General features: G+C 45.4%; 1 protein-coding gene across 1 annotated transcript in view; it reads left to right on the top strand.

The window, feature by feature from the left end:
- MGAT5 (alpha-1,6-mannosylglycoprotein 6-beta-N-acetylglucosaminyltransferase) overlaps nt 1-13,716 on the top strand; it is a 298,273-nt gene that overhangs the window by 269,403 nt on the left and 15,154 nt on the right. Inside the window, exons 13-15 of the mRNA XM_063933791.1 lie at nt 1,560-1,706; nt 2,934-3,050; nt 12,990-13,064. Coding sequence (XP_063789861.1) covers nt 1,560-1,706; nt 2,934-3,050; nt 12,990-13,064 — 339 coding nt within the window. The remainder of the gene's footprint in view (nt 1-1,559; nt 1,707-2,933; nt 3,051-12,989; nt 13,065-13,716) is intronic.

The following is a 13,716-nucleotide window of genomic DNA, read 5'->3' as shown; positions in this document are numbered from 1 at the left end:
TTTAAAAAAACCTCCAAGATCGGCCAGCATCCCACACCTTCAGCAAACTCAGACCCTATTACATATTATTTGCAAATGCAGTAGAAATGGCTAATGTAGCCTTCAGCCCTACTTCCTAATAAGCACACATCCAGGAGACAGACTGCTTGATTCCAGCTACATGCATATAGTAATTCAGAGCAAGCTGTGGGCACCTCTTGTTATTGGAGCACTACTGTGAGCTGAGCTGGTCACAACTTATCCATACACACTGCCACCAAGTGGTTGTTTGGCGCATCCATGCTGTCATATCCACTGTTTTGCCCATAAATAGTGATTGTGCTGTCTGTGCAGAATAGCTGTCTTGTGCTGTGTAAAGAATACACAAATTGTATCCACTGACTCATTGTATCCTCTGCACTATAGTGAACATTGTTTTCCTTTCCCCTCCAGCTACTGTACATATAATAGATATGTGAGTGTACAGATTCATCAAAGCATTTTATGTAAACAACTGTTCGAGAACACTCAGACCAAATATTGTCAGATTTATTTGTAATTCTCTGTTGCTGAGAGGTTTTCTGAGAGTGGGAGAGGGGAACATGAGTGGCTGAGTGAGTTAGTGTAAAGGAGTGATTTACAGTACAAACCCCATTTACCAAGTGCCATGTATCGAGAGCAGCTGCACCTATTGACACACCGAACAAACAGGAGGTCCTCACAACGGCAGCTTATGACCCACTCTCTCCAGTTACTTCACATTGTGATCTGTCCGTAACTAAACTTGTGTGGGTGGAATCTGTCCTTCCCTGAGATATACAGTAGTTATTCATTTACACCTTATAACAAGACCGATACTGTGTGACTGATGTGTTAAATCTGCTGCGTAGAATCATTTAATGGCGCAGTTCCATTTCTTTACCATGCGCCCGAGCACCCACGCACAGTGGAGACAGCTGTTTTGTAAGCTAAAACTATGTTCCAGACAATGCAGAATGTAAGCCTATATGTGCACTACTATATCCTAGCTAATTAACTAAGGTATGTATTAATCCTTTCTAGGATGGTCCCAAAACAAAGTCAAATGCAACACTATTCAGGTTATATTTAAACATTTCCACTTGTTGATTCAGTAGTGTGGTTAGACCGGTTATGCTTACACTATACGTACTATTTGTTCCTGTCAGACATCTACTTTTCTGTATTTTCACCTTTTGAGAGAGGTCTCTTTTCTTGGTGATATTACTTGCCTGATGTTACGTGTGAAGTCAGGCTTTTTTTCTAAAACGGCAATTACTTACGAGGCATGATTTTGGCTTGTAAGTGATTGCTCCTTTAAAAAAAAAAAAACATTTGAGTCTGAACCTGGACGCCATTACATCCAGCCCTATATGTTGCTGTGATTTTATCCTCCCATTGCAAATTGCTGAGCGTCTGTCCTGTTGATGGAAGCTATGTGCAACAATGTTTTTATTATATCATATAATAGAAATGTATATATTTTTATAGTTGTGTCCAGTTTTAACGCTCTGTGTAGATTTCCACAGTGCAGCGTCACAAGTGTTACCTTTGTCTCTCAGTTGTTTGTAGGGCTAGGATTTCCATATGAGGGGCCAGCCCCCCTGGAAGCGATTGCAAATGGCTGTGCTTTTCTGAACCCTAAATTCAATCCAGCGAAGAGCAGCAGGAACACAGACTTCTTTAAGGGCAAGCCAACCCTTCGGGAGGTGAGATATTTTAGTTCTAAATGTATAAATGATTGTATCACTTTCCTGATTACTGCAACCTTAGACGGACACACACACAGCTGTGAGAAAGTCTGACAAATTCCTGAAATTCAGACCACGTGTTGTAGATATATATCCATCCACCCACTGCGGGATCTCCTTCAGGGGACAGCACCCCCATATCCAGCAATACAGCAGGGTGGCACTCGAAGGCTTGTAAAGAGTCCAAAAAGGTGATTTATTATATCATCGTTTCTGAGATATCTTCCCCCTTCTTCAGAATAAAAAAAAGAAAATTCTGAAGAAGGGGAAGATATCCCCGAAACGTTGTTATAGTAAATCACCTTTGTGATTCCAGGTACTTCCAGAATAACCAGTTTCGGAAACAACTGTTGTATTGCGTACAGGCTTCTAGGAGAATTCATAATAAATGCAAAGTTCATTAGGATCGTGTGACCTCTGACCTCACTGTTACATGAGGCACAAGCATCCACGCTTCTTTCTCATGTATAGGCCAAATATGGCGGCCTTCCCCAATGTTTTCTTTACTACTTTCATGTCACTGTAGCCCTGCTAGGGACAGACATCACAAGTGTATATGTGCAAAGTGCCTTTTAAACCTGTGATTTCTTTATGAAAAGTTGTAATTACCCTTACTGCACACATGTTGAGTTTCCGAGCTTTAACCTGCTGTTATGCTGTGTACACACGGTGCGATGCGCCATACATCCCGACATTGACGCCGATATAGTCAATGTTGGGCTACCTGCACAGTCTATCTTTCCTTGCTATGCCGATCCCGCGGGACCACGCATCGCAAGGACTATACACTGTGCGATTTGCACTATATTTTCTTACGATTTTGACTATATAAAAATTGCACCGTGTGTACGGGTGGTCTTCTGTTTGCCGGCGGTCGGGCTCCCGGCGCTCAGTATACCGGCGCCGGGAGCCCGACAGCCGGAATACCGACAATTATTTTCCCTCGTGGGGGTCCACGACCCCCATAGAGGGAGAATAAAATAGTGTGGCGCGCGTAGCGAGCCCGCAAGGGGCTCATTTGCGCTCGCCAAGCCGGCGGTCGGGCTCCCGGCGCCGGGATGCTGGTTGCCGGGAGCCCGACCGCCGGCCAGCCGTAGTGAACCCGTGTGTACACGCCATTAGAGTATAAAAGTGGGAGAGTGTTTTCTTTATGTCTTATTTTTACTATTATATTTTTCTTTGCAGTTAACATCCCAGCACCCCTACGCCGAAGTATATATTGGGAAACCGCATGTTTGGACAGTGAACATCAATGACCCTGAGGAGGTTGAAAAAGCAGTGAAAGCAATATTAAATCAAAAGGTTTACCATGTCTTTCTATACGTTGTGTTATTGTGTGTTTAGTGTTTTTCTCCACAACATCTGATTACAAAATGTGCTGGGGATTTAAACACCGTTTTTGTACAAAGCCAGTTTCACAGTCGGTAGGGTTGTAAAGTCATTTTTACATGAAGCTATAAATGCTTGATCTCCAAAACCTTTGCTAGAACCAGTATACGTCTGCACACCATACTTGCCTACCTGACCCTCTCCATGAGGGAGAAAATGCTCTGTTCCTGGACTTTCCTGGTAATGTATGATTGCCATCACCTGTGGTGACCTAGTTAAGTGATAAGAAATGTGTTTCTCTATCGTCCTAAGTGGATGCTGGGGTTCCTGAAAGGACCATGGGGATAGCGGCTCCGCAGGAGACAGGGCACAAAAAAGTAAAGCTTTTACCAGATCAGGTGGTGTGCACTGGCTCCTCCCCCTATGACCCTCCTCCAGACTCCAGTTAGATTTTGTGCCCGAACGAGAAGGGTGCAATCTAGGTGGCTCTCCTAAAGAGCTGCTTAGAGAAAGTTTAGCTTAGGTTTTTTACTTTACAGTGAGTCCTGCTGGCAACAGGATCACTGCAACGAGGACGATCACAGGTACAGCCTGGATGGTCACCGGAGCCGCGCCGCCGGCCCCCTTGCAGACGCTGAAGAGAGAAGAGGTCCAAAATCGGCGGCTGAAGACTCCTGAGTCTTCATAAAGGTAGCGCACAGCACTGCAGCTGTGCGCCATTTTCCTCTCAGCACACTTCACACAACAGTCACTGAGGGTGCAGAGCGCTGGGGGGGGCGCTCTGAGAGGCAAATAAAAACCTTATTAGAGGCAAAAAATACCTCACATATAGCCCACAGAGGCTATATGGAGATATTTAACCCCTGCCTAACTTCAAAAATAGCGGGAGACGAGCCCGCCGTAAAAGGGGCGGGGCCTATCTCCTCAGCACACAGCGCCATTTTCTCTCACAGAAAAGCTGGAGAGAAGGCTCCCAGGCTCTCCCCTGCACTGCACTACAGAAACAGGGTTAAAACAGAGAGGGGGGGCACTGATTTTGGCGATATTGTATATATATAAAAGATGCTATAAGGGAGAAACACTTATATAAGGTTGTCCCTATATAATTATAGCGTTTTTGGTGTGTGCTGGCAGACTCTCCCTCTGTCTCCCCAAAGGGCTGGTGGGTCCTGTCCTCTGTCAGAGCATTCCCGGTGTGTGTGCTGTGTGTCGGTACGTGTGTGTCGACATGTATGAGGACGATGTTGGTGAGGAGGCGGAGAAATTGCCTGTAATGGTGATGTCACTCTCTAGGGAGTCGACACCGGAATGGATGGCTTATTTAGAGAATTACGTGAGAATGTCAACACGCTGCAAGGTCGGTTGACGACATGAGACGGCCGACAATCTATTAGGACCGGTCCAGGCGTCTCAGAAACACCGTCAGGGGTTTTAAAAACGCCCATTTACCTCAGTCGGTCGACACAGACACAGACACGGACACTGAATACAGTGTCGACGGTGAATAAACAAACGTATTTCTCATTAGGGCCACACGTTAAGGGCAATGAAGGAGGTGTTACGTGTTTCTGATACTACAAGTACCACAAGAAAGGGTATTATGTGGGAGTGGAAAAAACTACCTGTAGTTTTTCCTGAATCAGATAAAATAAAATGAAGTGTGTGATGATGCGTAGGGTTACCCCGATAGCAAATATTGGCGTTATACCCTTTCCCGCCAGAAATTAGGGTACGTTGGGAAACACCCCTTAGGGTGATAAGGCGCTCACACGCTTATCAAGTGGCGTTACCGTCTCCAGATACGGCCGCCCTCAAGGAGCCAGCTGATAGGAAGCTGGAAAAATATCCTAAAAAGTATATACACACATACGGTGGTTATACTGCGACCAGCGATCGCCATCAGCCTGGAGATGCAGTGCTGGGTTGGCTTGGTCGGATTCCCTGACTGAAAATATTTTATTCATGTAGAGCATTTAATAGGATGCATTCTATATATATGTATGTGAGATGCACAGAGGGATATTTGCTCTCTGGCATCAAGATAAGTGCGTTGTCCATATCTCCCAGAAGATGTCAGGGACACGACAGTGGTCAGGTGATACAGATCCCATACGGCAGATGGAAGTATTGCTGTAAAAAGGGAAGGAGTTATTTGGGGGTCGGTCCATCGGACCTGGGGACCACAGCAACAGCTGGGAAATCCAACCTTTTTTACCCCAAGTTACATCTCAGCTAAAAAAGACACCGTCTTTTCAGCCTCAATCTTTCCTTTCCCATGAGGGCATGCAGGCAAAAGGCCAGTCATATCTGCCCAGACATAGAGGTAAGGGAAGTAGACTGCAGCAGGCAGCCCTTTCCCAGGAAAAGAAGCCCTCCACCGCGTCTGCCAAGTCCTCAGCATGACGCTGGGGCCGTGCAAGCGGACTCAAGGTGGGGGGGTAGTCTCAAGAGTCTCAGGGCGCAGTGGGATCACTCGCAAGTTGACCCCTAGATCGTACGAGTATTATCCCAGGGGTAAAGATTGGAGAGTCGAGACATCTTCTCCTCGCAGGTTCCTGAAGTCTGCTTTACCAACGGCTCCCTCCGACAGGGAGGCAGCATTGGAAACAATTCACAAGCTGTATATCCAGCAGGTGATAATCAAAGTACCCCTCCTACGACAAGGAAAAGGGTATTATTTTTCCACACTATATTGTGGTACTGAAGCCAGACGGCTTGGTGACACATAGTCTAAATCTAAAATGTTTTGAACACTTACATAAAAGGTTCAAATCGAGATAAAGTCACTCAGAGCAGTGATAGCGAACCGGAAAAAAGGGGACTATATGGTGTCCCTGGACATCAAGGATTACCTCCATGTCCAAATTTTGTCCTTCTCATCAAGGGTACCTCTGGTTCGTGGTACAGAACTGTCAATATCAGTTTCAGACGATGCCGTTTGAATTATCCACGGCACCCCGGGCCTTTTTACCAAGGTAATGGCCGAAAAGATGTTTCTTCAAAGAAAAAAGGCATCTAAATTATCCCTTACTTGCACGACCTAAAAAGGGCAAGTTCCAGAGAACAGTTGGAGGTCGGAAGAGCACTATCTAAAGTAGTTCTTCGACGGCACGACTGGATTCTAAATATTCCAAGAATCGCAGCTGTTTTCCGACGATACGTCTGCTGTTCCTAGGGATGATTCTGGACACGGTTCAGAAAAAGGTTTTTCTTCCCGAGGAAAAAGCCAAGGAGTTATCCGACCTGTCAGGAACCTCCTAAAACCAGGAAAGGTGTCTGTACATCAATGCACAAGAGTCCTGGGAAAAATGGTGGCTTTTTACGAAGCAATTCCATTCGGCAGATTCCATGCAAGAATTTTCCAAAGGGATCTGTTGGACAAATGGTCAGGGTCGCATCCTCAGATGCACCTGCGAATAACCCTGTCGCCAAGGACAAGGGTATATCTTCTGTGGTGGTTGCAAAAGGCTCATCTATTGGAGGGCCGCAGATTCGGCATACAGGATTTGATCCTGGTGACCACGGACGCCAGCCTGAGAGGTTGGGGAGCAGTCACACAAGGAAGAAACTTCCAGGGGGTATGGACGAACCTGGAAAAGTCTCTTCACATAAACATTCTGGTACTAAGAGCAATCTAAAATGCTCTAAGCCAGGCGGAACCACTCCTGCAAGGAAAACCGGTGTTGATTCAGTCGGACAACATCACGGCGGTCGCCCATGTAAACAGACAGGGCGGCACAAGAAGCAGGAGTGCAATGGCAGAAGCTGCCAAGATTCTTCGCTGGGCGGAGAATCACGTAATAGCACTGTCAGCAGTGTTCTTCCCGGGCGTGGACAACTGGGAAGCAGACTTCCTCAGCAGACACGATATTCACCCGGGAGAGGGGGGTCTTCATCCAGAAGTCTTCCACATGCTAATAAACTGTTGGGAAAGACCAATGGTAGACATGATGGCGTCTCGCCTCAACAAGAAACTGGACAAGTATTGCGCCAGGTCAAGAGATCCACAGGCAATAGCTGTGGACGCACTGGTAACACCTTGGGTGTACAAATCAGTATATGTGTTTCCTCCTCTGCCTCTCATACCAAAGGTATTGAAGATTATACGGTGAGGAGGAGTAAGAACAATACTAGTGGCTCCGGATTGGCCAAGAAGGACTTGGTACCCGGAACTTCAAGAGTTGGTCACGGACGACCCGTGCCCTCTACTTCTGAGAAGGGACCTGCTACAACAGGGTCCCTGTCTCTTTCAAGACTTACCGCGGCTGCGTTTGACGGCATGGCGGTTGAACGCCAGATCCTAAAAGGGAAAGGCATTCCAGAAGAAGTCATTCCTACCTTGATTAAGGCAAGGAAGGAAGTCACCGCGAAACATTATCACCGCATTTGGCGAAAATATGTCGCGTGGTGCGAGGATCGGAGTGTTCCGACGGAGGAATTTCAACTGGGTCGTTTCCTACATTTCCTACAATCAGGATTGTCTATGGGTCTCAAATTGAGATCTATTAAGGTTCAAATTTCGGCCCTGTCAATATTCTTCCAAAAAGAATTGGCCTCAGTTCCTGAGGTACAGACTTTTGTTAAAGGAGTACTGCATATACAGCCTCCTGTGGTGCCTCCGGTGGCACCGTGGGATCTAAATGTAGTTTTAGATTTCCTCAAATCCCATTGGTTTGAACCATTGAAAAAGGTGGATTTTAAATATCTCACATGGAAAGTGACTATGTTACTGGCCCTGGCTTCCGCCAGGAGAGTATCTGAATTGGCGGCTTTATCTTATAAAAGCCCTTATCTAATCTTCCATTCGGATAGGGCAGAACTGAGGACTCGTCCGCAATTTCTCCCTAAGGTGGTATCAGTGTTTCACCTGAACCAACCTATTGTGGTGCCTGCGGCCACTGGCGACTTGGAGGACTCCAAGTTGTTGGACGTTGTCAGAGCCTTAAAAATATACATTTCAAGGACGGCTGAAGTCAGAAAATCTGACTCGCTGTTGATACTATATGCACCCAACAAGTTGGGTGCCCCTGCTTCTAAGCAGACGATTGCTCGTTGGATTTGTAACACAATTCAACTTGCTCATTCTGTGGCAGGCCTGCCACAGCCTAAATCTGTTAAGGCCCATTCCACAAGGAAGGTGGGCTCATCTTGGGCGGCTGCCCGAGGGGTCTCGGCATTACAATTCTGTCGAGCAGCTACGTGGTCGGGGGAAAACACGTTTGTAAAATTCTACAAATTTGATACCCTGGCAAAAGAGGACTTGGAATTCTCTCATTCGGTGCTGCAGAGTCATCCGCACTCTCCCGCCCGTTTGGGAGCTTTGGTATAATCCCCATGGTCCTTTCAGGAACCCCAGCATCCACTTAGGACGATAGAGAAAATAAGAATTTACTTACCGATAATTCTATTTCTCGGAGTCCGTAGTGGATGCTGGGCGCCCATCCCAAGTGCGGATTATCTGCAATACTGTACATAGTTATTGTTAACAAATTCGGGTTATATTGTTAAGGAGCCATCTTTAAGAGGCTCTTTCTGTTATCATACTGTTAACTGGGTTTAGATCACAAGTTGTACGGTGTGATTGGTGTGGCTGGTATGAGTCTTACCCGGGATTCAAATTGCCTCCCTTATTGTGTACGCTCGTCCGGGCACAGTACCTAACTGGAGTCTGGAGGAGGGTCATAGGGGGAGGAGCCAGTGCACACCACCTGATCTGGTAAAAGCTTTACTTTTTTGTGCCCTGTCTCCTGCGGAGCCGCTATCCCCATGGTCCTTTCAGGAACCCCAGCATCCACTACGGACTCCGAGAAATAGAATTATCGGTAAGTAAATTCTTATTTTCACCACAGGTGATGGCAATCATACATTACCAGGAAAGTCCAGGAACAGAGCATTTTCTCCCTCATGGAGAGGGTCAGGTAGGCAAGTATGCTGCACACTACATTTACACACACAGAACTGGAACAAGTCTTGCAGCATTTCTCAACTGATCCCACCACTGTTTGCAATGGTTGATGTCTATACGACTCAAGCAGTATATTTGTAAAATCCTTTGCAAGTTAATGGCTGACCGGCCGGGAGTCTGCTTAGCATGAAATATCTGCCTGCTGGGTGTGTTTGAATCTCAATTTAATCATTAATACTCATTATGACCATTGCTTTTAGAAACACAGAGGACCTATTCTAGAAAGGGCATTAATTTAAAATATGTTAAAAGATTATGCCCAGACAATTCAATAAAATAGATCCTGCTGTAAAATGATTGTCCTGGAGGCTGTATCTGATTAGCAGTTGACTCTTTAATCGCTGACCATGAACCAGATAAAGTACCCTGTGAGCAAAGGACTAATTTACCTCTAAGAGCAGATGTGCAGCAATTATTATGCTATTATTTATGTGCAAATATGTAGATAAATATAAAAGATGGACTGGTGCCCAGTATTGGTCATTACAGATTGAGTGGGTTTCTTGCAAACAGGTCTAGGCAGTGATAGCCCTATTTGAATGAATGAATTAAAACAAATAATGCAATAAAATAAAGACACTTTGAATTTGCAGTATCAATATGGCACAGAGGATTCCATTATGTTGGCACAGTCAGTGGGTGGATTTTCCATTAGGCACATGAGGCATGTGCCTAGGGGGGACGCTTGCTGGGCGGAGGTACAGCATGCTCACCTGCATGGGAGCCCTGCTAGGCCATTTAGATGAGGCCAGGCAATTTTTTTTTTTTTTGTCATTACACTTTATTTTTATATTTTGTAACTGGCAGGGGCAATGGTCAGTAAATTGTGGTGGTTGTGGTGGTGGTGAGGGGAAGGGGTGAGGTTGGTGCTGGTTTGGCAGTCTGGAAGCCTCAAAACCGGCTCCGAAATGTGATGGGAGGGGGGGGGGGGGGGGGTGAACAATAATGTTGTGCCTAGGGTCGTCCTTATACCTAAATTCGCCATCGAGCATAGTCATGTGACATTCCAGGTATTTTAAGATGCTACATCTACCGTGCATCTGGAAAGTATTCACAGAGCTTCACTTTTTCCACATTTTGTTATGTTATCGCCTTATTCCAAAATGGAATAAATTAATTTTTTCCCCTCAAAATTCTACACACAATACACCATAATGACAACATGAATAAAGGTTTGTTTTTTTTGAGACTTTTGCAAATTTATTAAAAATTAAAAAGTAAGAAATCACATGTACGTAAGTATTCAGTCTTTGCCATGAAGCTCAAAATTGAGCTCAGGTGCACCCTGTTTCCATCCTTGAGATGGTCATACTGCTTAATTGGAGTCCACCTGTGGTAAATTCAGTTCATTGGACATGATTTGGAAAGGCACACACCTGTCTATATAAGGTCCCACACTTGACAGTGCATGTCAGCACAAACCAAGCCTGAAGTCAAAGGAATTGTTTGTAGACCTCCGAGACAGGATTGTCTCGAGGCACAAATCTGGGGAAGGGTACAGAAAAATATATGCTGCTTTGAAGGTCTCAATGAGCACAGTGGCCTCCATCATCCGTAAATGGAAGCAATTCGGAACCACCAGGACTCTTCCTAGAGCTGGCCGGCCGTCTAAACTGAGCAATTGGGGGAGAAGGGCCCTAGTCAGGGAGGTGACCAAGAACCCGATGGTCACTCTTTCAGAGCTACAGCATTCCTCTGTGGAGAGAGGAGAACCTTCCAGATGGACAATCCTCTCTGCAGCAATCCACCAATCAGGCCTATATGGTAGTGTGGCCAGACGGAAGCCACTACTTAGTAAAAAGCACATGGCAGCCCACCTGGAGTTTGCTAAAATGCACTTGAAGGACTCTCAGACCATGAGAAACAAAATTGTCTGATGAGACAAAAATTTAACTCTTTGGGGTGAATGCCAGGCTTCATGTTTGTAGGAAACCAGGCACCGCTCATCGGGTGGTCTTCTGTTTACCGGCGGTCGGGCTCCCGGCGCTCAGTATACCGGCGCCGGGAGCCCGACAGCCGGCATACCGACACTTATTTTCCCTCGTGGGGGTCCACGACCCCCATAGAGGGAGAATAAAATAGTGTGGCGCGCGTAGCGCGGCGAGCCCGCAAGGGGCTCATTTGCGCTCGCCAAGCTGTCGGTAAGCCGGCGGTCGGGCTCCCGGCGCCGGGATGCTGGTCGCCGGGAGCCCGACCGCCGGCCAGCCGTAGTGAACCCCCGCTCATCACCAGGCCAATACCATCCATACAGTGAAGTATGCTGGTGGCAGCATTATGCTGTGGGGATGTTTTTCAGCGGCAGGAACTGTGAGACTAGTCAGGAAAGAGGGAAAGATGAATGCAGCAATGTACAGAGACATCCTGGATGAAAACCTGCTCCAGAGTGCTCTTGACCTCAGACTAGGGCGACGGTTCATCTTTCAGCAGGACAACAACCCTAAGCACACAGCCAAGATATCAAAGGAGTGGCTTCAGGACAACTCTGTGAATGTCTTTGAGTGGCCCAGCCAGAGCCCAGACTTGAATCCGATTGAACATCTCTGGAGAGATCTGAAAATGGCTGTGCACCAACGCTTCCCATCCAACCTGATGGAGCTTGAGAGGTGCTGCAAAGAGGAATGGGTGAAACTGCCCTCAGATAGGTGTGCCAAGCTTGTGGCATCGTATTCAAAGAGACTTGAGGCTGTATTTGCTGCCAATGTGCATCAACAAAGTATTGAGCAAAGGCTGTGAATACTTAAGTACATGTGATTTCTTAGTTTTTTATTTTTTATAAATTTGCAAAAATCTAAAAAAAAACTTTTCACGTTGTCATTATAGGGTATTGTGTGTAGAATTTTGAGGGGAAAAAAATATTTATTCCATTTTGGAATAAGGCTGTAACATAACAAAATGTGGAAAAAGTGAAGCACTGTGAATACTTTCCGGATGCACTGTATACATGGGATTGTCCATTCATAGTTTATGAAGGCTCAGTTACATGAAACCTACCTTCGCAATAACCTTTATATATTTCTATAATTGTAAATATTAGAAGGTGAATATCTCAAAATATTCTGGTTATAGGATGTTACCTTATATTCATGCTTGTTCTAGTAAATCTGATTGCAGAACTCATCAGTCAGTATGAGATATCAGTTGTGCTTTGTTTCCCATAATCCTCCTGTCTTCTCCCAGAGTGCTCCTTTTTATCTTACTGAGTTTGACTGAAAACTCGCGCTATACCATAGTTTTGTGGGTGTGACCTGGTGGATAGGGGTTAGTGACATCATTTAGGCTGGTATGTTGTTACTTGGGGATGTGACCACATCTGGGAATAATATAAATATGACTTAGCATGTAAAAAAAGTAGTAGGCTCCAGTCCCTGCTTTTGCTTACCAGCTACACAGGGAGGGATAACCCAACATTATTTTTACCATATACTGTACATTCACCTACACTAGGCATAATTAACAATAGAAATTCTGATATTCATGTCCCTTTAACAAAATATATTTCAGTTCTTCCTCCACAGAGGACAAAGGTTGGAGAATGCAGATACAGTCTGCAAAGCTAATCAAATTTTGGGTTGGGGTTGTGTGGCCCTTTGTAGTGTAGCCTGCGCCAGTGCTTGTCGAAATATAACTTGTACAAATATGCACAGTGCAGAACTGTGCCGTTTTCTCCGTCTTTAATGTGCCCGATGTTTACCACCATCCTGAAGATGGGAAACTGTTAAATAATTAATATCACTGTATATATATATATTGTCCTATAATCTGCACTGAGCATTAGAAACTGCTACACGGAGAATAAAGTTGCCTGCTGGATTGATAGTAATGTATGGTGTCATGGGAGCATCTCACGCCAATCCTAAAATATTCTACCCCTTTTGCTTGAGCTGCTCCTTTCAACATAATGTTTCTTGATGTGACACATGACATTCCATTGCTTTTGCTCTGCACAGAATGAACCTTACCTGCCCTACGAGTTCACGTGTGAAGGAATGCTTCAGAGGGTGAACATGTTCATCGAAAAACAGGTAAGAGCTTACTGGCAGCGTCCAGTCCAGCCATACAGAACGGTGTGACCTTAACAGTCCCTTAGCTCTTGAACTCTTCGTGTTTATTCCCACAGCGTCTGTTCAGATTGTTATATGCTGAACACAAAGACCTATCCAAGGCCTGCTGAGATATATTTTATGTTTTGCTTGCGGATTAAAGCAACATTCTGGCCTACGAAATGATTAGGTGCCAGTGACCCACAGAAGAAATGGCTGCTTTTGTGCTGAATACATTCATGAGTGTGCGGCCTAATGCCACCGTGCTGGCAAAAGTACACTTCCTCTTTCCCCACTGAGAGGGCGACAAAGTACCAATCAATCAGCTTCTAGCTGTCAATTTACAGGCTGTGTTTGACACATGACAAGAGCGGGTTGGCTGGTACATTAGCTCTTTGCTACATCTGTTAGTGTAGATTACTCACCTGTATAACCAGCTACGGTTTAAGCTGAACCAATATTCATGTGAACATTGTTCCTCCATTGTAGTAAGGTGAAATGTCAGCTTTATGCAACTGTTGTTTGCAGAATATAGTTATACAAATTATGTTACACTGTCGGTTATAATTTCAGTATTCCTGGTTTCTGTGCGCTTTTTGGCTTTGGAGCTTGGCTGCCACCTATGAGTGACTAC

Source organism: Pseudophryne corroboree, chromosome 7 (assembly GCF_028390025.1).
Source record: "Pseudophryne corroboree isolate aPseCor3 chromosome 7, aPseCor3.hap2, whole genome shotgun sequence".
NCBI classification, from domain to species: domain Eukaryota; kingdom Metazoa; phylum Chordata; class Amphibia; order Anura; family Myobatrachidae; genus Pseudophryne; species Pseudophryne corroboree.
Note: the sequence above shows the minus strand (reverse complement) of the source record. Positions and strands in the feature narration are given on the sequence as shown.